Source organism: Schistocerca nitens, chromosome 7 (assembly GCF_023898315.1).
Source record: "Schistocerca nitens isolate TAMUIC-IGC-003100 chromosome 7, iqSchNite1.1, whole genome shotgun sequence".
In the NCBI taxonomy this organism is placed as follows: domain Eukaryota; kingdom Metazoa; phylum Arthropoda; class Insecta; order Orthoptera; family Acrididae; genus Schistocerca; species Schistocerca nitens.
In genome coordinates, this window is record NC_064620.1 from 381,059,378 (window position 1) to 381,080,514 (window position 21,137).

Consider the following 21,137-nt stretch of genomic DNA (forward strand, 5'->3'; position numbering starts at 1 on the left):
GAAAGAAGCTCTGATAGCATAGGTGTTAAATTCATTGTCACCAATGACTTTCAAATGTAGAAGGGTTGCGTGAAGTTAATTATGAATGTTTTGTTATATGGCCAGAAGAAACACATGAAATGATTTAGCAATAACTTTTGGAATGTTTGGAGACTGATTCACATATTTTGGACAAAATGATAATGTGATTAAATAGAATGTATCTGAAATGAGTGAAGTTTAAGTGATTCACCTCACCAAAAAGTCTTGCACAAATAATGGAAGACCAAAATTTATTTTTGGGTGAAATTTAAGCTTGTCATTTTCTTTGACATAAAAAGTCCTACAAACAAAGTGTTTCTGCATACTGAACAAATGAGAATGGTAAAATTAACATAAAAGTGCTAAAATACTTGAAGACGTGAGTAGCCATGCCAGAAGGGAGATTTGTCAATATCTAGATGTCCAAGATGACAATACACTATCACGTATTTACTGTGAGGGAAGATTCGGCAAAATACAATATGGTGCTGCTGCCCCAATCACACTACATTTCGCATTTAACAATGACTTTGTTCACAAGTTCCAAAGGTGAGATTGGGGGCAAATAGCTTTGACATGATGCCTGATGTCTAGTGGTTGCTAGCTTGCAGGAGATGTATGAAGACTGGAAAATTTTTTGGGGAAGTATTTTGTTGCAGGAGGGTCATTTATTGAAAAGTATTAACTCACTGTTATGTATCTTTCACTTACTTCTCTTTAGGATTTTTGTTGTGAAACTTATTGAACAATCTCCTTCAGACTGAATTTTAATGGATATCGTAAACTTAGTACCTATAAACCAAAATATGATAAATGCATGGTGCACATGTGAGCAATATTTTTTTTCCATCAGCCAACAAATTTTCTATTAGTTCAGCACAGTGTGATACTATGGATATTAACACTATAAAGGTATAAAATTACATACTGGCAATCTGTCAGATCAAGGTGTTAACAAGAAATGTAAGTTAATTTTAGAGCTAATCCTTAATGTGGATAAGTCTGAATTATATGAATTGCAGGAACTGTAACCTGCACTGGAATCTGAGTTTGTGGTAGTAAGGTACATCAGATAGTAAATGAAAACAAACAATGAGTTATAAAGTTATCTTTTCACCGAAAGATTTCAAACAAAGACAGTCTCGGTAAGTCTAAATATTTACAAACCAATATTTACAATAAAATTTTAAACTAAAATCACTAGTTAAAACTTACAGGCTTTTACATGTTTGCAAAATTAATAAAGAATGATAAAGATGATAAACTTATGATTATGTCACACAGAGAAGAATATTTTGCCTTACCTACACAAGCACATCAAAACACCGTTTAGCATAGTAAGAATGAACCAACTGCAGTCGATTCAAATAAACTACTTCATAATATAGCTTGCAGATAGATCTAACATTTATATTTTCACTGTAAATGTGACAATGAAAAAGTGTCAGGTACTTTTTTCACGAAATTACAATAGGAAACTCTTCTTTTAACATACAGGTATGGCAGTTACTTTTTGTTAACAGTATCAAATTGTTTGCAATATATTACACACCTTCCAAATGTACAACAACAGTAAAAATAGTCGTTAAAAGGAACTATAAAAGATGAATCCATTCGAAAACCTTTACAACTGCTTGTTTGAAATTTACCTCTTGTTTCTTCGGTATAAGGATTCCACGGAAGAAGCTTTCGAAACTGGCTGAAACAGAAAAAAATATTCATATACATGAGGGGATAAAATATCAGACATTCCAGCACACTAATTGGGCAATGGAATGAACTAATGTATTTTAAGTTAAAAATGGGAAAGCAAAAATAAGTATGAGATGGCAACCAGGACATGGTCATAACAACAGGAGCTGATGATGATGCGATCGTTACAAGTTTTAAGAGATAACCAAGTAATTTAATCAGTCCCTTGATTCATAGGAAAATGACTTGAAAAGATATGAAACAAGAAAAGGAGACCTGTCAGTTCCAGGGTCTATGACCATGACGACATGGTTAAAAATGTACAAGACAGCAGCTTCAGCCAGATAATTAAAAGTTAGGCAAAACATAGGCAGCTAAAACTGTAGCTGGTTTCCAAAGGATACACCAAGAAGGTTAGATTAGATTAGATTAGATTAGATTTAGATTAGATTAATACAAGTTCCATGAATCATGAATACGATATTTCGTAATGATGTGGAACGAGTCGAATTTTCCAATACATGACATAATTAGGTTAATTTAACAACATACTTAAGTTAATATAACAACTTTATTTTTTGTGTTTTTTTGTTTTTCTTTATTTTTTTATTTTTATTTTTTTAATATTTTTTTTCTTAATTTATATCTAAAAATTCCTCTATGGAGTAGAACGAGTTGTCATTCAGAAATTCTTTTAATTTCTTCTTAAATACTTGGTTATCTGTCAGACTTTTGATACTATTTGGTAAGTGACCAAAGACTTTAGTGCCAGTATAATTCACCCCTTTCTGTGCCAAAGTTAGATTTAATCTTGAATAGTGAAGATCATCCTTTCTCCTAGTATTGTAGTTATGCACACTGCTATTACTTTTGAATTGGGTTTGGTTGTTAATAACAAATTTCATAAGAGAGTATATATACTGAGAAGCTACTGTGAATATCCCTAGATCCTTAAATAAATGTCTGCAGGATGATCTTGGGTGGACTCCAGCTATTATTCTGATTACACGCTTTTGTGCAATAAATACTTTATTCCTCAGTGATGAATTACCCCAAAATATGATGCCATATGAAAGCAATGAGTGAAAATAGGCGTATTAAGCTAATTTACTAAGATGTTTATCACCAAAATTTGCAATGACCCTTATTGCATAAGTAGCTGAACTCAAACGTTTCAGCAGATCATCAATGTGTTTCTTCCAATTTAATCTCTCATCAATGGACACACCTAAAAATTTGGAATATTCTACCTTAGCTATATGCTTCTGATTAAGGTCTATATTTATTAATGGCATCATACCATTCACTGTACGGAACTGTATGTACTGTGTCTTATCAAAATTCAGTGAGAGTCCGTTTACAAGGAACCACTTAGTAATTTTCTGAAAGACAGTATTGACAAATTCATCAGTTAATTCTTGTTTGTCAGGTGTGATTACTATACTTGTATCATCAGCAAAGAGAACTAACTTTGCCTCTTCATGAATATAGAATGGCAAGTCATTAATATATAATAAGAACAACAAAGGACCCAAGACTGACCCTTGTGGAACCCCATTCTTGATAGTTCCCCAGTTTGAGGAATGTGCTGATCTTTGCATGTTATGAGAACTACTTATTTCAACTTTCTGCACTCTTCCAGTTAGGTACGAATTAAACCATTTGTGCACTGTCCCACTCATGCCACAATACTTGAGCTTGTCTAGCAGAATTTCATGATTTACACAATCAAAAGCCTTTGAGAGATCACAAAAAATCCCAATGGGCGGTGTTCGGTTATTCAGATCATTCAAAATTTGACTGGTGAAAGCATATATGGCATTTTCTGTTGAAAAACCTTTCTGGAAACCAAACTGACATTTTGTTAGTACTTCATTTTTACAGATATGTGAAGCTACTCTTGAATACATTACTTTCTCAAAAATTTTGGATAAAGCTGTTAGAAGGGAGATTGGACGGTAATTGTTGACATCAGATCTATCCCCTTTTTATGAAAAGGTATAACAATAGCATATTTCAGTCTATCAGGGGAAAATGCCCTGTTCCAGAGAGCTATTACACAGGTGGCTGAGAATCTTACTTATCTGTTGAGAACAAGCTTTTAGTATTTTGCTGGAAATGCCATCAATTCCATGTGAGTTTTTGCTTTTAAGCAAGTTTATTATTTTCCTAATTTCAGAGGGAGAAGTGGGTGAGATTTCAATTGTATCAAATTGCATAGGTATGGCCTCTTCCATTAACAGCCTAGCATCTTCTAATGAACACCTGGATCCTACTATAGCCACAACATTTAGAAAATGATTATAAAAAATATTTTCAACTTCTGACTTTTTGTTCGTAAAGTTTTCATTCAATCTGATGGTAATACTGTCTTCCTCTGCTCTTGGTTGACCTGTTTCTCGTTTAATAATATTCCAAATTGTTTTAATTTTATTATCAGAGTAGCTGATTTCAGACATGATACACATACTCCTGGATTTTTTAATAACTTTTCTTAATATAACACAGTAGTTTTTATAATGTTTGATAGTTTCTGGGTCACTACTCTTTCTTGCTGTCAGATACATTTCCCTTTTCCGGTTACAAGATTTTTTATACCCTTAGTAAGCCATGGTTTGTTACAAAGTTTCTTACGAGTATATTTAACTATTTTCTTGGGGAAGCAGTTTTCAAATGCATTTACAAAAATGTCATGAAATAAATTCTATTTTAAATTGGCATCAGGTTCACGGTACACCTCATCCCGGTCTAACTGCTGTAGGCTTTCCCTGAAATTTGCAATTGTTAAATCGTTGACTGAACGTACTACTTTGGAGGACTGTTCAGTATTGCTGAATGGAGCTATGTCATATATTGTAACTAGCTGTGCACCGTGATCAGAAAGACCATTCTCAACAGGCTGAGCATTTATCTGGTTAAACTTATCTTGGTCTATAAAGAAGTTATCTATCAGTGAGCTGCTATCCTTTACCACCCGAGTAGGAAAATCAATAATGGGTGTCAAATTGAAAGAACCAAGTAATACTTCAAGGTCATTTTTCCTATTACCCTCTTTAAGAGAATCTACATTGAAGTCCCCACAAATAATAATTTGCTTCCCTCTGTCTGACAGATAGCACAAGGAGTCCAAATTTTTCAGAAATAGATGAAAATTTCCTGATGGGGACCTATATACAGTTACAATTATAAATGTGCCTTTATTTAATTTAAGCTCACAGGCATATGCTTCTATATGTTTCTCTACAAAAAAACTTTTTTGTTTCTATACTTTTTGCACAATGATAACTTTTGACATATATGGCAACTCCTCCTTTCTCCATATTTTTTCTCATTACATGTGCAGAGAGCTTATATCCACTTACATTTACCTTATCCATATCAGTAACAATGTGATGCTCAGACAGGCATAGTATATCTATTTCATTCTCAGCTTCTAAATTTTCTAAACAAACCAGAAGCTCATCTACTTTATTCTTTAAACTCCCAATATTTTGATGAAATATACTTACATTATTTTTAATTATACTTTTATGAGAACCTTTCCTTATTCTAACATTTGCAGTACTCTCCTGTCTGAGTTTCTCATTGTGCTTAGGTCTAGTTCCTATACCAGTGGTCACATGGTGATCAGAGAGGCAGATTATGTCAACTGGGTTGGGTGACTTTAATTCATCAATGCAATTACCTAGGACTGAGATACAACTTGGTGGAGATAAAATTTCTGGTGATTGGTGAAAATTTATAATTGACAGCTGTGATTGGTGATCCAATGTGCTAGAATTGTGCTGTTTAATTTCTTATTTCTTTCCTAAACTGGAGATTTGTTTCAATCCTAACCTCTCGTAGAACTTGACATCTTTCTGTCTTACCTATCCTAAAAAAGGTGCTGCTCCAACACCTGTAACCACTGGTATTTTACCATTCATGGCAGTGCCTCCCCCCCCTTAAATTTCCTGCTATTACCCCAGCCATTTTCCCCTTCCCTTTCCTGTTGAGATGTAGGCCGTGTCTGGTATAGTCCCACCTACTGAGATAATCAACGGGAACCACACCAATATGAGCCCCCGCACCCGACCCAAGCAGCCGTTCCAACTCCAAATTAACTCTCCCAACAGAAGAGTTCAAATGAGGCCGGTCATGGCGTCTCAGGACAGATACAAATTCAACATTGGTGTGTCTCGATGCCGACGCAATCTTTACCAGGTCACACTCTATACTGTACCCAGGATCTCTGTCGATGCTGTTCCCTGGCCCTCCCACAATAACCACGGTGTCTTCCCTGGTAAATCCTTTACAGAGTGAACCTAAATCCTCTGTCACCTGATCCAGACTAGCACTTGGTTTGAAAAAATTTGTGACCTGGTATTCTGGTCCTAATTCCTCCTGCAGAAGTTGGCCTACACCTCTGGCATGATGACTTTCCTACATTCTTTTTCAATTTCGTATTGAAAGTTTATTGTGTCCTGTCTACACCTACCTCTGCTTGAGGCTCATCAGTTTCTAACTGAAGCAACTGGTCAAACTTATTTTTGACATTCACCACAAAACTGTCAGACTTAGTTCTAGGCCTGTTCCTTCTGCTACCTGTTGCCACTTCCCACCTCTCTTTGCCCTTCTCCCTTCTTAACCTGTCCAGATCTTCCCTAGCCTGATCTAGCTCAGCCTGAAGGGCAGCAATTTTCCCCTCCTGTTCCACTATCTTCCTATCTCTGCTGCAAATCCTACATAACCACTGATGAGCCTGATCCACTTTCCCAACACCCACGCCACTGCAGTCCCCCCAGTGAAAAAAACTACTGCATCCATCACACCAAACCCCGGAACTAACAATTCTACGGCAAGTCAGGCACTTCTCACTCATGGCAAAAATAATACTTTAGCTAGAATAAATCAATTAAATTACCGAAAATAAAAAAAGACGTTACAAGAATTAAGCCTATTCACAAATGTATATAAGCAAGTTTCTGATTTAAAATTACGCTGTTTTTCCGAGATCTGTATTAAAACAATGAAGGTATACGCTATTTATTATATATTTCACTCGATGGAATGAAAAAAAAAGGACAATTAAACGAGATACTTTAACTTTGATTCTCCAAAAACGTTACGAGAATTAGGCCTATAAACAAATGTATATAAGCAAGTTTCTGATATAAAGTTACGCTGTTTTTCTGAAATCTGTATTAAAACAATGAAGTTATTCGCTATTTACGGTAGTTTACTTATTTGTTACCGAGAAACTAGTTAAATTACCGTGAAACAAGAAATAAACACGTTTACAAAATTTAAGCCTAAGCGCGACTTCGCGAAGTTACGATCTTTTCGTGTTTTCTGAAAAAATACGCAAAGAAAAGTCAAACCTTTAACGGCAAGACTAAACGATACACTAATGCACGTATTTAATTTGTTGTCGGCGTTAAACTAAATTATATTCCTGTCTAAATCACAACTTTCTGGAAATGGTTTCTGGCGTCACTTACTCGGCGGCCATCTTGCTCAGTCAGCACAATTAAAATGTGGTCAGAAAATGCAGACGGTAGGGTCCAGACAGCTAATTAAGTTAAACAGTTAGACACATAAAATACATATATAAAAGTTTAAAAACGCACAACAGGGTGTAGGGAGAACATAGGCTGTAGCCACTTGCAGCACATGCTGTGTTGAGAGGTACTCCTCCCACAACCACCCCGATATCCAATGTGGAGGTGCATTAAATTTCATTACAAAATTCACTTTCCTACAAGAAACTTAAGACTACAGTAGCTGTTAACCCATTGTTTACAGGTATATAAGATATGGAGACATGCAGGTTGATTGCTCACCTCAGATCTGCCAACAGGTTACACACTGCAAGAATATGAGTGAGCATGAGATGACTACCACAGCTACATTGAGGGGAGTTCTGTTGGTGCAAAAGGAACTTGTGGATAATGCTGATGTGGCTGATATGCAGTACAACAGCATTTTTCTGAGAGGCCTGGAGAGAACTATACCACATCTTCAAGGTCTCCTTAATTGCTCTCAACTTGTTGAGAGTCTTGGTAACCTGCCATCCCATATCCCAGGTTGCAGTTTCATCCTTGAGTCTGTGCCCAGTACTCCAAGTTCATGTCTGTCTCCTGTGGTCGTTGTTTTTGTTAATTTGTCAGCAAGTTCATTGTCCAATATACCCACATGGCTCTGTGTCCAGATCAATGTTACTGTCGTTCTGGAGCTGTGACGGTCAACTAATACGTCTTCAATGTTAGTGTCCAGATAGCTTATGTAGTAGCTCTGAAATATCCCTTGTAAGCAGCTCATTGAGTTGCTACGAAGCAGGAGAAGCCCTTTGTGGTGAGAGTTTTAATGAGCTGCAGAGCCCATTAGTCCAATTTGGCACAGTTCCCCCCCACACTTTTACAATATTCTAGGGGGTGTCACACGGGTGTATTGTACACATGAAATATAGCAAAGTGGATTTATTTCATTTGCAGTGCACATTCTACAAGCACTTGGCGGGGAATACTTATCATGCCCCTTGTGTGTGTAAAAGCAAAACTGATCCTGTCATTGATTTAGTGGCACCTAAGTTTTTCATGAATACATTTAAGTATATCATTTTTATACAGCTATATTCAACACCAGTCTCCTATTTGAGAAATGAACATAAGGCTCTATAAAGAAACAGTGCATTAAAATTAGTATAGTGTTGTATAATTCTGTAACCACATTTTTGATTAATTTCTCCTGGACATTTATATTTTTTATAGTTTGCAGTCCAGTACTACTATATTTGTAACCTAATGCAGGGGCTGTGGTAGCAAGGCGCACAATCAATGTCAACCTCTACCTCCTAACGATTGTTGGAATCTGTTTTAATCTGCAGAAAATAACATCACACAAGACACAACAGCCAAAAATTTCAAAAAGAGTCCACTTACATATGAAACTAAATATATTACTGACAAAATTCTTACAATTACAAGGAGACAGAATGGCTTGTCAGCAGATTAATCTACAGTACCAGCAACAGAAACACTTTACCCACATATAAACACCCATACTATTGCGAAGTGCATGGAAGTGGGTACTTTCCACTGTGCCAGTTATTAGGGCTACTTTCCATTCCATTCACAGTCTGCGGGAAGAATTATTGTTTAAATGCCTCCGTGCAGGCTGTAATTAATCTAATTCTGTCCTCATGATCTGTAAGGGAGTGAAACATAGAAGGTTTAATATGTTCCTAAATTCACCATTTAAAGCTGATTCTTGAAGCTTTGTAAACAGGAAGGATACTTTACACTACCTTCAAGTGACTGCCAGTTCAGTTTCTTAAGCACCTGTGTGTGATGGCTGCACTGGCTATTGAGTGACTTAACAAGTCGCCAGCCAATAAAGTTCACTGGCCAGAAATGGGGGTGTTTCTGCAGTTATGACTAAGTATATTCTTCAAGACTCAGTGTTTGAATTCAAAAGGTTGACAAGTGATATTGTTGCTAAATACAGTGCTTTGGAAATACATGCAAAAAGATGACACTGAGGTGGTGGCTGGGCCCCTTTTGTCACATATTGGCTCGGTCCAGATCACTTTTTGTTGACTATCTTGTTTTTCCATTACTGTTGCAACACAGCGGTAGTTGTATCATAATTGCACTGTGAAGCGGAATGTTGTAAGTTCTGTTGGCAACAAAGATCGTGGATTACATCAGCATTTCCTCTCACACATCTCCCCTTTCTACAATGGCCTAAAATATTCCCTGAACTTTGCCAATACCTGTGGTACGAATCATCTGCATTTTGTGCCACTTGTGAATTGTTCAGTCACATCAAAACTCAACAGGAAGAAAATGGGATAAAGTGAAGCAAAACACCGAGTAAGAACTTAGAATAGAGGTAAACCTTACTAGAAAGAAATGTAATATTGGGGAATTTTTAGTATTGGTCTTGCGAGTTTTTCACAGGGGCTACGAATTTATGGTGTAGAATCGTGAAAAATGTAACAATGGAAAATGTAAAATCGAAGTTCCATTATATTAATATTGTTTGCAAGGTCATTAATAAACAACAAGGGTCACAACACAATTCTCTGGGGCACACCTATAGTTACTCCCACAGCTATCGATGACTGTACATCCAAGATAACATGTTACATCCTCCCTAACAAGAAATCCTCAATCCAGTCAAATTTTGTAGGGTACACAATACTACCGTACTTTGGATGAGTGTAGGTGTTGTACCAAGTGAAATGTTTCTTTGAAGTCAATAAATACTGCATCTACCTCATTGTCTTGATCCATGACTATCATGACATAATACAAGAAAACTGTAGGTTGGTTTTCACAAGATCAGTGTTTCAGGACTCCATACTGGCTGATATGGAGGCCATTTTGTTTCAGTACATTTGAGCTCAGAATATGGTCTAAGATTCTACAACAAGTGAGTGTCTAGGATACCTAACTTTAGTTTTCTGTGTCAATTCTGCTATCCTCCTTGTAAAGAAGAGTGTCTTGTGCCTCCCAATCATTGGGTATGGGTTGCACATATCTCCCCCCCCCCCCCCCCCCCATTTTGAGGGATGTATGGTACATTATATGTAAAAGAGAAGCTAACTAAGCTGCAAATTCAATACAGACTCTGATAGGGATTCCTTCAGGCCCTAGAGCTTTGTCCAATTTTAGTTATTTCAACCGTTTCTCTATGCCATTGACACTAATATGTATTACACTCATCCTTCCAGTGTTGTGAGAATTAAATTGGGGCAGTGCTCCTGTATTTTTTCGTAAAGGAACAGTTGGAAACCGAGTTCAGCATTTCTGTTTTTGCTTAGCTACACTCAATTTCAGTTCTTGTCACATGCAAGTGATTCTATAATTTTAGCAGCATTCACAGCTTTTACACATGACACTTCTTGGTGTTTTTTGAGTTACCTTTCAAATAATGAGTGGACATCAATGGCTTCACATATTGCTGCTGACAGCCAAACATGTTCCATTTAGCATCTATGTTTATAGATATAGGCTTTGTTTCACACCTATTATGTAGAAGTTGCAGTTTCTTTAGGAGTTAATTCACAGTGACTTTGTACCATGGAGTGTCACGTCAATCATGAACTGTTTATGTACGTACCTATAAAGTGCATCATCAACTGTTGATTTAAACTTGAGCCAAAGCTTTTTCTACATGCTTCTGTTAACCGTTTCAAATTCTTCACCAAGATATGACACTACTACCTTTTTATTTAGTTTGCTGTATGTATAAATCTATTTGTTTTAGTTGCCTTTTGTACTTTGGTAATTATTATTGTTACGTACATCTCTTGGTCACTGTCACCTTTCAATCTGGTTATCCCCAAAGAGGTCAGGTATATTTGTTGCCACTGGTTCAAAAATATTTCCATCATGAGTGGGCTTATGAACTACTTGTCCAACATAGTTTTCAGATAAAGCATTAGTAATGATTCACATCATGCCCACCATTTACAAAATGGTAATTATTTCAAATGATTGTTGGATGTAGTGTTTTTTTCTGAAGTTTTCAGTTGCATCTCGGGGTGAGTCTGGCAGTAATGGATGGATGGATCCCATCACAACAGGTTCATGCCCACCCTTGATACTCAGCCTTGTTCAAACTATATGACATGCAGCTTTAGCTTCTATCTTGAGGGATCTGAGAGTCTAGTCTACTGTGATAAATACACCACCTCCGTTTCCCATTAGCCTATCCTTTCTATACACAAATTTTCTGCAAAAATCTCACTGCTTTTAGGAAGGCTTCAATATCTGACACTTTTTTGCAAATGCTTCAGCAGAAATTTAATACTCTCACCCATAGAGGGCATTTCTTTGGATCCAGACACTAATACTTCTGGGTATTCTACAGCTATCACTATCTAGCCTGATGGAGAGTCACCACACACAGTCAGCTAGCTGCCTGGACAGCAGACTATATTGCGTAGTGCACACAGACCCATTTACGGACACCCTTTAATTCTCAACCCTATAGCACAAGTTCAGGAAGTCACAGCCTAACCTGTCACACAATCTACTAAGTCTTTGGTCACGGCCTCCCGCGTACCTTAGAACTAGTGCCACAATGAGTTCTGGGGGCAATACTGTATACTATGAGATTTGGTGAAACTCCGTGGGCTAGGCTGTCCTTCCCAACCTTTTCCATCAACCACTGAAATAATCCAAGTACGACATCTGAGACCAAAGAACACACATTGTTTGTTCCATTGTGCACCACAATCCACATTTGGTGACATCCTGTTTTCTCAATGGCTGCTGGAACAGCCTCTTCACCGTGTACCAGTAGCTGAAGTACGTATGTAGTCATCCACTATTTGCTGAAACAGTGTTAACCCTAAAACTATTTCACTCTCGTACCTGTTGGCAAACAGTGCTTGTACACTGTCAGCAGGAAGCACAGATATCTTTATTCATATGCAGAAAATATCTTCATTGGAAAACAAACAAGGAGTTTTAAAAGAGTTACATAATATTTTTCCCAACATTGCAGTAGAAGTTATACAAGGACTATACATATTGTAACTTCTGTTTTCATATAGCATTCATAATAGTACCGATACTGGCACCGCCCTTGAGGTAGAATCCTGCTTAAACCAACACCCTGTAAGCAGTGGAGAATCAAAGTTGTGTCTGTTTCTCTCAGAGCCACACGCTATCAAAACATGTGCCGCAATCACGAGTCCCACCAATATGAGATATATTCTGTAATAAGGTTTCTTGTGGCAGAACACTGTAAAACTAGTGAAATCCATTGTGAACTTTGTGAAGTTCATGGGCGAAATGTAATGAGTGAAGTTGGTTTAACAGAAAGGTGCTATACGTTCAAAAATGGGTAAACCAAAATCCATGATGAAGAGAAAAATTGTCAACCGAGTACAATGAATGCAGATCTGATTTATCTGGTTGATGGAAGGGTTAGAGAAAACTGCAGATTCACTAACTCAGCATTCTGTGCTCCTGCATGAGCTCGGCATGCTGCGACCAAACTATGAGCATTCAAATCTGAAGTATTGGATCACTCTCCCTACAGCCATGATTTGGCACCTAGTGACTGTCATCTCATCACGCAAATGAAGAAGTGGTTTGGCTCAAAGCACGTTGGCAGTGACAACGAGTTGAAAACCAGGGCTTTGGGTTGATTGCAGTCGCAGGCAACAGAATTCTTCAATTGCAGAATTTAAAGATCTTCAAACACTACAACAAATATCTCAATGTGGCTGGAATATCCATGGAAAAATAAATTAGAGTGTGTACTTTCAAAGTATTCTAAAATGAATTTTGTAACTTCATTCACTTTATTTTTAAGTAAAAGAAAGTTACTTTATGAATAGCTCTAGCATAATATATCAACACTTACCAGCAAAATTTTAAAATTATACTACAATTCTTAATTCTATCTTGGAAGCAAAGGAACTTCAAAAAACAGACATTTACCATTGATGAAGAGAGGCACTATACAATCCCAAAACAATCTTCTTAAATGATCAAAAAGCTGGAAGAACACATTTATTGTTACTATGCACTGGGGTAATACTCTTCTTCACAGAATATTTTGTTAATATGTTCGTTATCATCAATACAGCTCTTCACTTTAAACAGCCATGTATTTTTCTACAGAAAAAAGTAATACATGTGAAAGAATTGTTTTCATCTACCAGCAAAGTCTTAAGAAAAATTGCAACATGTAAACATTGCAAGACTTTTGGAAACTAAAAAAATTACTATTAATACAGTTTATTTTGAATGTATAACCTGTGGAGCAGGAAAGGAATTCGACATGATAATTACATAGAAGTACACAATTTCTTTTCCGATTTGTACTCTGGCACGTACAGTACCATATTTTGGGAGATTTTACACTGAATTCTGAGCTGTATAATAATAATAATAATAATAAAAATCAAATGCTGAGTAGCACCTGGTTTGGCTCAAAGATGAAGCTACTAACCATACCTTAGTTACTTTTAGAAATGGCAGCAAGAATTGGCACATGAAGTTGCATTCACACCTTGACTCCAACTAGATAAATGTGTTCCACACAGCTCCATCTGTAAGCTCAACTCACCTTGAAGTACACAGCATGTACCATGGTCACTTTCTTTTCCATTTGTAAATGGTATATGGGAATGACAACTCTTGGTAATCCTCATTAGAGATCAAATCAGTGCAATTTTAGATTCATGGTCTTTTGTCAGATGTATGTAGCAGGAAGTTGTATGTTGACAATATAAGGAAAAGGATAGATTGCTACACACTGCAAAGATGACCCACTGAGTTGCAGACGGCACAACGAGAGGACTATTACACATCATAGGTTTAGCCAAAGCCTTCTTCAGCAAAGAAACACACACATTCACGTAATCCAGCAGATCTCATCTCCACATGACCACTACAACCAGCAGCAGCGACCAGAATGCGACTATCACATTAATAGCATTTGGCCACTTCCTACATTTCCCATTTCTCCAATGCCATCCCTGCAACAATGGACCTCTGCCCCAGCTTTCTTCAACAGTTCCGAAAAGTATCCGTTTCCAAGGCTGAAACACGGTCCCACATCCTGTTCCTTAAAAGCTGCCTAAACCATGGAATCCTCTCCAATGGCCCAACCATAAAAATTACTTTCACTGGATCCCCTTCTTTCCAGATTCTGCAAGTCTCTGGCTGGCACATGCATTCAGAGCCACATCTACTGCTTCTGCAAGATACTGTTACTGTACAATCAAATGTACATCACATCTCTGAAATAAAACCCCTTTGTCACCAGCACTGAAAGAGCATTCCAGACACCACCTCCTTAAGTTATCAAACCTGTTGGCATCCTACTGCCACCTTGGGGCAGCACTATTCAACCTCTATCGTAAGCACAGTGTACCTCCTCATCAACCCCTAACAGCAACAATACCATGGCTAGTGGGCCTTTTCATCTTGTTGCATGCCTTGAAACTCCCAACCAACACTACATATTCCCAGCCTTAACAATCTCTGAGCACTGTTGTTAACCTTTCCAACAAAATCCTCAGCCCCACAGAAGTTTCAGTCCTATCCAATTGCCTCACATTTAGCTTTACACCCAAGTTTATCCACATTGGGCTTAAAGACCTACTCTCCTTTTCCCAATCCATGCAATGGAAACAGTTCTTTGCCACTTATCCCTCCAACCAAAGCCAAATTAATTCCTGCCTCTCCTAGTACATACAACCACCCAACTGTGATCCTCCCACACCCTTACCTACCCAGCCCTTGGTCACCTTCCAACTTTACCTAACCATCCTTCCCCAGGTCCCTCCCTATGAACACCAATCTTTCAGCAGGAAAGGACAGCCATACACAGGCTCAAAACAGATCCTAACCTAATCATCCTCCCTGCAGACAAAAGTTCCACCGCTGTTGTGATAAGTTGCAGTGACTACCTGGTGGAAGGCCTCTGCCAATTCTGTGACTCGTTCACCTACAAACTCTGCCAGAATGATCCCATCCCAGAAGTCCAAACAACCTCCAGTCCTTGCCTGAAGCCCCTTCCCAGAAGCTCTCACCTGAATCCATTTCCCTCCTCACCCCTATGATACCCCCACATGCCTACCATCTGCATGCTATCCAAAATTCACAAACTCAACAATCCTGGATGTCCAATTGTTGCTGGGTATTGTGCCCCTAATGAAAGAATTTTGCCCTCACTGACCAACACCTGCAAACAACTGCTCATAATCTAGCTTCCTACGTCAAAGATACCAACCACTTCCTTCAATGACTCTTCACCATCCCCACACCTTTGCCTTCTGGTTCCCTACTCATCACTGCTGACACCACTTCCCTATAAACCAACACACCTCATACCAACAGTCTTGCCGCAGTTGAACACCACCTTTCTCAATGTCCTTCAGACTCCAAACCCACTACCTCATTCCTCATACACGTAACTAACTCTATTCTAATTCACACCTACTACTCCTTTGAAGATAAGGTATACAAACAAATATGTGGCACAGCCATGGGTACCGTTATGGCACTTTCCAATGCCAACCTGTTTATGGAACCACCTAGCCTACCAAAACCCCAAACCCCTGGTCTGGTTTGTGTTCGCTGATGATATCTTCATTATCGGGACTCAGGGCCAAGACACATTATCTTCATTTCTTCACAACCTCAGCACCTTCTCTCCCACCCACTTTACATGGTGTCCTGAACGCAGTGTGCCACCTTCCTGGACATTGACCACCTCCTCTCCGACGGCTCCCTCCAAACCTCTGTTCACATTAAACCCACCAACCACCAACACTACCTATTATTCTGACAGCTGCCATCCCTTCAAACCAAACTATTCCTTGCATACGATCTGGCCACCAGGGGATGGCGTATCTGAAATGACAAAGTCCCTTTCCCAGTATGTTCGAAGTCTCACCAAGGCCTTCAGAAACGTGCACTATCCCATTACCTAGTCTGCTAATAGATTTCCCATCCCACTTTCCCCACACATCCGCAACCCTCCAACCACCGCCAAGAACCAGCTACGAAAGAGTGCCTCCTTCGTCATACCGAACAGCATCTCAGACAGAAACAATTGAACAACGTCCTTCATCGGGACTTCAACTACCTATCATTAATCCCTGAATTGAGGGATGTACTATCCATGATCCTTCCCACCTCTCCTACAGTAGTTTTCTGTCACCCACCCAACCTCCACAGCATCCTAATCAAAGCCTGCACCACTCCCAATCCCAACCCTTTGCCATAAGGATCATATCACAGTGGAAGACTCCGGTGAGAGACTTGCACAAGCCACCCACACAGCACTTCCTATTCCAGTCCTACCATACGCTAATCTTACCCCATCAAGGGCCAGGCACATGTGAAGGCAGCCATTTTGTATACCAGTACTGCTGCAACCACTGCACAGATTTTTATATTGGTAGCTTTTTATATTGGTATGACTCCAACTGGCTGTCCACCAGGAGGAATGGCCTCTGCCAAATTGTGGCAAAGAGCAAATACACCAGCCTGTGACAACATGCAGCTGAACACAACATGCTATATTTCAATGGTTGTCTCACAACTTGGGCCATCTGGATCCTCCTCTCCACCACCAGCTTTCCTGAACTGTGCATATAGGAGTTGTCCTTACAACATATTCTCTGCTCTAGAAATTATCCCAGGCTCAAACTACACTAACCTACTGTCCCCACACCCTTCATTCAACAGTTCCTGCCACCTCCATTTTCATGTCCTCTAACCCTCATTGCTTGCCACCCTCTGCCAATGCACCCACCCATCCTTTCCCTTCCCTGCTCCTCTCCTTTTCCGCTCCTCATTATTCCCACACACCCCACCTCCCTATGCTGCACCTGGCAGTCTCATCAGGCTGCCATCTATTCCCTGCATACCCTACCAGACAACGCTCTTCTCTCCCCCCACCCATACCCTGCTAGCCCTCTCCCTTCCCCACCCCAATCCAGATTGCTATTAACGTGACAGTCACATTCTTGTTGGAGCCACCAGTGATAGTGGTTATGTGTGCATGAGGTGTTCTTGCTTGTGCGCGCGCGGAGTTTCCATTGTTTTAAGTAATATGTTTATTATCTCTCCTAAAAATTTACACCCTCTGAATTTTAACTGTAAACTACACCATGATAAAACTGCACTCTTACACTATCTGCTACTGGAGTTGGATGAGCATTTCTGTGCTGCTTTTGTGCTTACTAAACCAATGAATGACTACACATGCTGGTCATCTTTGGAACTTCTCTATTTCCTCTATAAATACTGCCTGGTAAGGATTCAAAGAGAAATAATGAAGTATCTGTTGAGCATTGATTTTGTGAGCTACTTGTTTCGTGATTAGTCAACACTTTCTGAGGATTGTAATGACAGATCTCAGATTGCTTGTCTTACATTTAGTTTCATGTGGCTATTCCACTTTCAGTCACTCCATATGCATTGTTTCAAATATTTAGTGGATGTGTATTTTTGAAACACATTAAATTTGTTTATAGTGAAGGTCAACGACCAATACCTGCGTCACAACTACAATGTGTGCAGGTCTTCCGGCATTTTGTACAATTTTATAATCTAAATACAATGCTTCATCTTCGTGTGAATAGCTTCATGGAGCTATGAACACACCGTGTTTAACATCTTTTGCGTTCAGACAATACTTAATGGTTTATGTAATTAAAGAGTTGAAATTGCCTTACAAACTGAGAGCCGCACATAATAGTGTATGCAGTTACAATATAAATATTTGAACAGGCAAAGAAACAAGACGACAGAAATTGTTAAGAGAAATGTTCATGTTAAGCATCAATTAGTAATTGCCATTAAAAATTAGTTCACAGAAGTGTGTTCCACAGAAATAGTAGAAAAATTTCAATACCGAGAGATATTAAAGACCCAAAATGTCAAACTGCAGCTTGTTCACAGCTCAGAGTAAAGTACAAAATGGATCAGTATTAATTAAATTGCGGAAAACTAAGATACAGCCATGTCATAAAATACATCACTTTACAAAAAGACAAAGCAATAAAAATAAATGCAACACAAACACAACAATATTTCTGTTATACACTACTGATGATTTAAGCCCCAATGAATAATGAATATACTAGCATAAGAACAAGGAAAAAATCCAGCTGATTGTTATCCTCTGAAGAATCAGGTAAAATATGGACAGCCACACAAAAACTTGACACTTCCTTAATTAGTTCCATCTCCAAAGCTTGAGACAACATAGAACCCGCATCTGGTAAGCAGGTGGGGGGGGGGGGGGTTGGGTAATTTATTCCTCAGTATCCCTACATAAATTACCACCATCCCTCTTTAGCAGCATCTGAAGTCAGAGAAAAGCTTGATCCTAGTTGTCCTTAGTGGTAACTAAAGTAATACTCCACCATTAAATGGGCAATGTGTGTGTTGGTGGTACACACCCTTTCTGAGAACTACAGTTGCTAGTGATACAGCTTGTTCAGGCAGAAGTCCTGAGCACATCTAATATCCCTGTGGAATTTGCAGTGAAGTTCAGAAACACTTTCAATGAACTCTTCCACTTTCTCATTTTTCTCCATGCTTTAACTCACAATTCAGGTCTCCATGTGCCTCTAAACAACATACTGAAATGTCACAGTAGCAATGCCTTATCCTAATTGCAAAATGAAATCATTCCACTGAAGGATAGACAGTTTTTTAAGCGATACAACTTTGGTACAGATGCTTCAGATTGGGCAATGTATGACAAAGAAAGATTTGAACACATTTAGGTGCTAGCTGAGCAATAGCCTGATTTGCATTCATGTCCATAGCTTCCTTCTTCCAGGCACCTCTTTCCCCCTCTCCCGTTTCACTTCTCTCTCAAAGGTGGTTTCACATAAGGAGTGCTCACTGAAAGTCGATTACCACCACTTCCTTTTGAACACTACCTGCAAGGGAAGGAACAGAATAGGATACAATGACAAAGAATGGTTGCTTTTCATCTCTGAAGAGCATATTTTCACCAATACTGAAAGCATTGTCCCTCTGGCAACAATTTGCTCAAAAACTTGATCCCTAGGGCATTGGCTCATTCCATGTTGTTGCACACTTTATTACCACCACCTTTATCAGTTCACTACTCCCATAGTTTAACTCCCTCACATTGTCACTTCTGGTTATCAGATCTTCAATGTTATTCAGGACGTTGTGTGAATTGTCTGAAATAGTGTCCCCAAATTATTTCACTTTCTGTAAGTTGATGACCTACTGTGATGTGTGTCTCAACTGGCAATTCTGTATTGTACAGAATTTAATGTTATAGATTTTAGTGACGGGACTAGTCCCTGAAGTCACTTCTGAATTTAGAATGGTGACAATGTGTCAAACTTAGTGGTGACTAAGTACTCCCTGTCACCCATTTCATTATGACAGTGTGTCAGATTTTCTTCTGGTGATCTCTTTTTAATGAAATACATTTTAATGTGTTTTAAGTGTCCTGTTAAAATCTGTAGCTTATATTTTTCATGAAGCCCAATTTGCTATTTGCCACATTATAAGCATCAAAACAAAAATAAATAGTTTGAATCATTTTGATCCCATAAAAATCTAGGAAAATGTATACTGTGAGGCAGACTTTCAAATACTGCCTAAGTTATTATCTTTTGCTTTGCCTCAATAATAAAACATTTCCCAATCGAATTTCTCGAGATATCTTCCAGCTGATTTTTTTTTTTAAGTCATCAGTCTTCCGTTTGGATTGATGCAGCCCAGCAGCACAAATTCCTCTCTCATTCCAAACTCTCCCTCTCAGTAGTACCAGCACCCAAAATCCTCAATTATCTAACAAATATATTCCAATCTCTGTCTTCCCTTACAGTTTTTTACCCTCTACAGCTCCCTCTTTTACTACAGAGGTTAATCTCTGATGTCTTAAGATGTGTCCTATCATCCTGTCCCTCCTTGTCAGTCTTTTCCAAATATTTCTTTCCTTGCCAATTCTGTGGAGAGCCTCCTCATTTCTTATCAGTCCATCTAACTTTAAACATCTTTCTACTGCAACACATCTCAAATGCTTTGATTCTGTTCTTTTCTGGTTCCTCCATAGTTCACGATTCACCGCCATACAGTGCTGTGCTGCGAATGTACATTCTCATTAATTTCTTCATCAAATTAAGGCACTTGTTTGACACTAGTAGACCTCTTTTGCCAGGAATGCCCTCTTCGCCTGTGCTAGTCTGTTTCTATGTGATCCTTGCTTTGTCCATCATGTGCTATTTTGGTTCCGAGGTAGCATTATTCCTTAACTTTATCTATTTTGTGATCACCAATTTTGATAGGATTATTGCTTATCTCATTTCTGCTAACAATCATTATTTTCATCTTTCATCAGTTCCTTCTCAATCCATTTTCTGTGCTCCTAGGACTGTTCATTCCATTCAACAGGTCCTGTACTTCTTCACTGCTTTCACTGAAGATTGCAATGCCATCAGCAAATCTTATCACTGATGTCCTTCCATCCTGAATTTTAATCCCACTCTTTAACCCACCTATTATTTCCATCATTGCTTCTTCGATGTATAGATTGAAGGGAAAAAAGACTGCATTCCTATCTTACACTCTTATTGTTCCCTCTGCATTCTTGTGAATACTGTATATTATCCTCATTTCCCTATAACTTACACCTACTTTCATGATAATTTTTTGAATATCTTGACCATTTCATGCTGTTCAGTGCTTTTTCTAGATCTGCAAATTCTATGAACTTGTCTTGACCTATTTTTAGTCTTGCTTCCATTAGAAAGCACATCAGAACCACCTCTATGATGCCTGTACCTTTTCTAAAGCCAAACTGATCATCATGCACCAGTTCCTCAGTTTTGTTTTACATTATTTTTTGTACTATGCTCATCAGTAATTTGGATGTGTGAGACATTTAAGATGATTGTGCAGTAGTTT

General features: G+C 38.5%; 1 protein-coding gene across 4 annotated transcripts in view; it reads right to left on the reverse strand.

Moving 5' to 3' along the window:
• Window positions 1-1,114: 1,114 nt before the first annotated feature.
• Window positions 1,115-21,137, reverse strand: part of LOC126195073 (uncharacterized) — a 73,701-nt gene continuing 53,678 nt past the window's right edge. For 2 of the 4 annotated variants that reach the window (XM_049933530.1, XM_049933529.1), the window contains one exon: window positions 1,115-1,720. In XM_049933530.1, coding sequence (XP_049789487.1) covers window positions 1,617-1,720 — 104 coding nt within the window. In that variant the 3' untranslated portion in view covers window positions 1,115-1,616. Of the gene's footprint in view, window positions 1,721-13,198; window positions 13,332-21,137 lie in introns of those variants that run through there. The other 2 variants (XM_049933528.1, XM_049933527.1) reach the window with 2 other exon arrangements.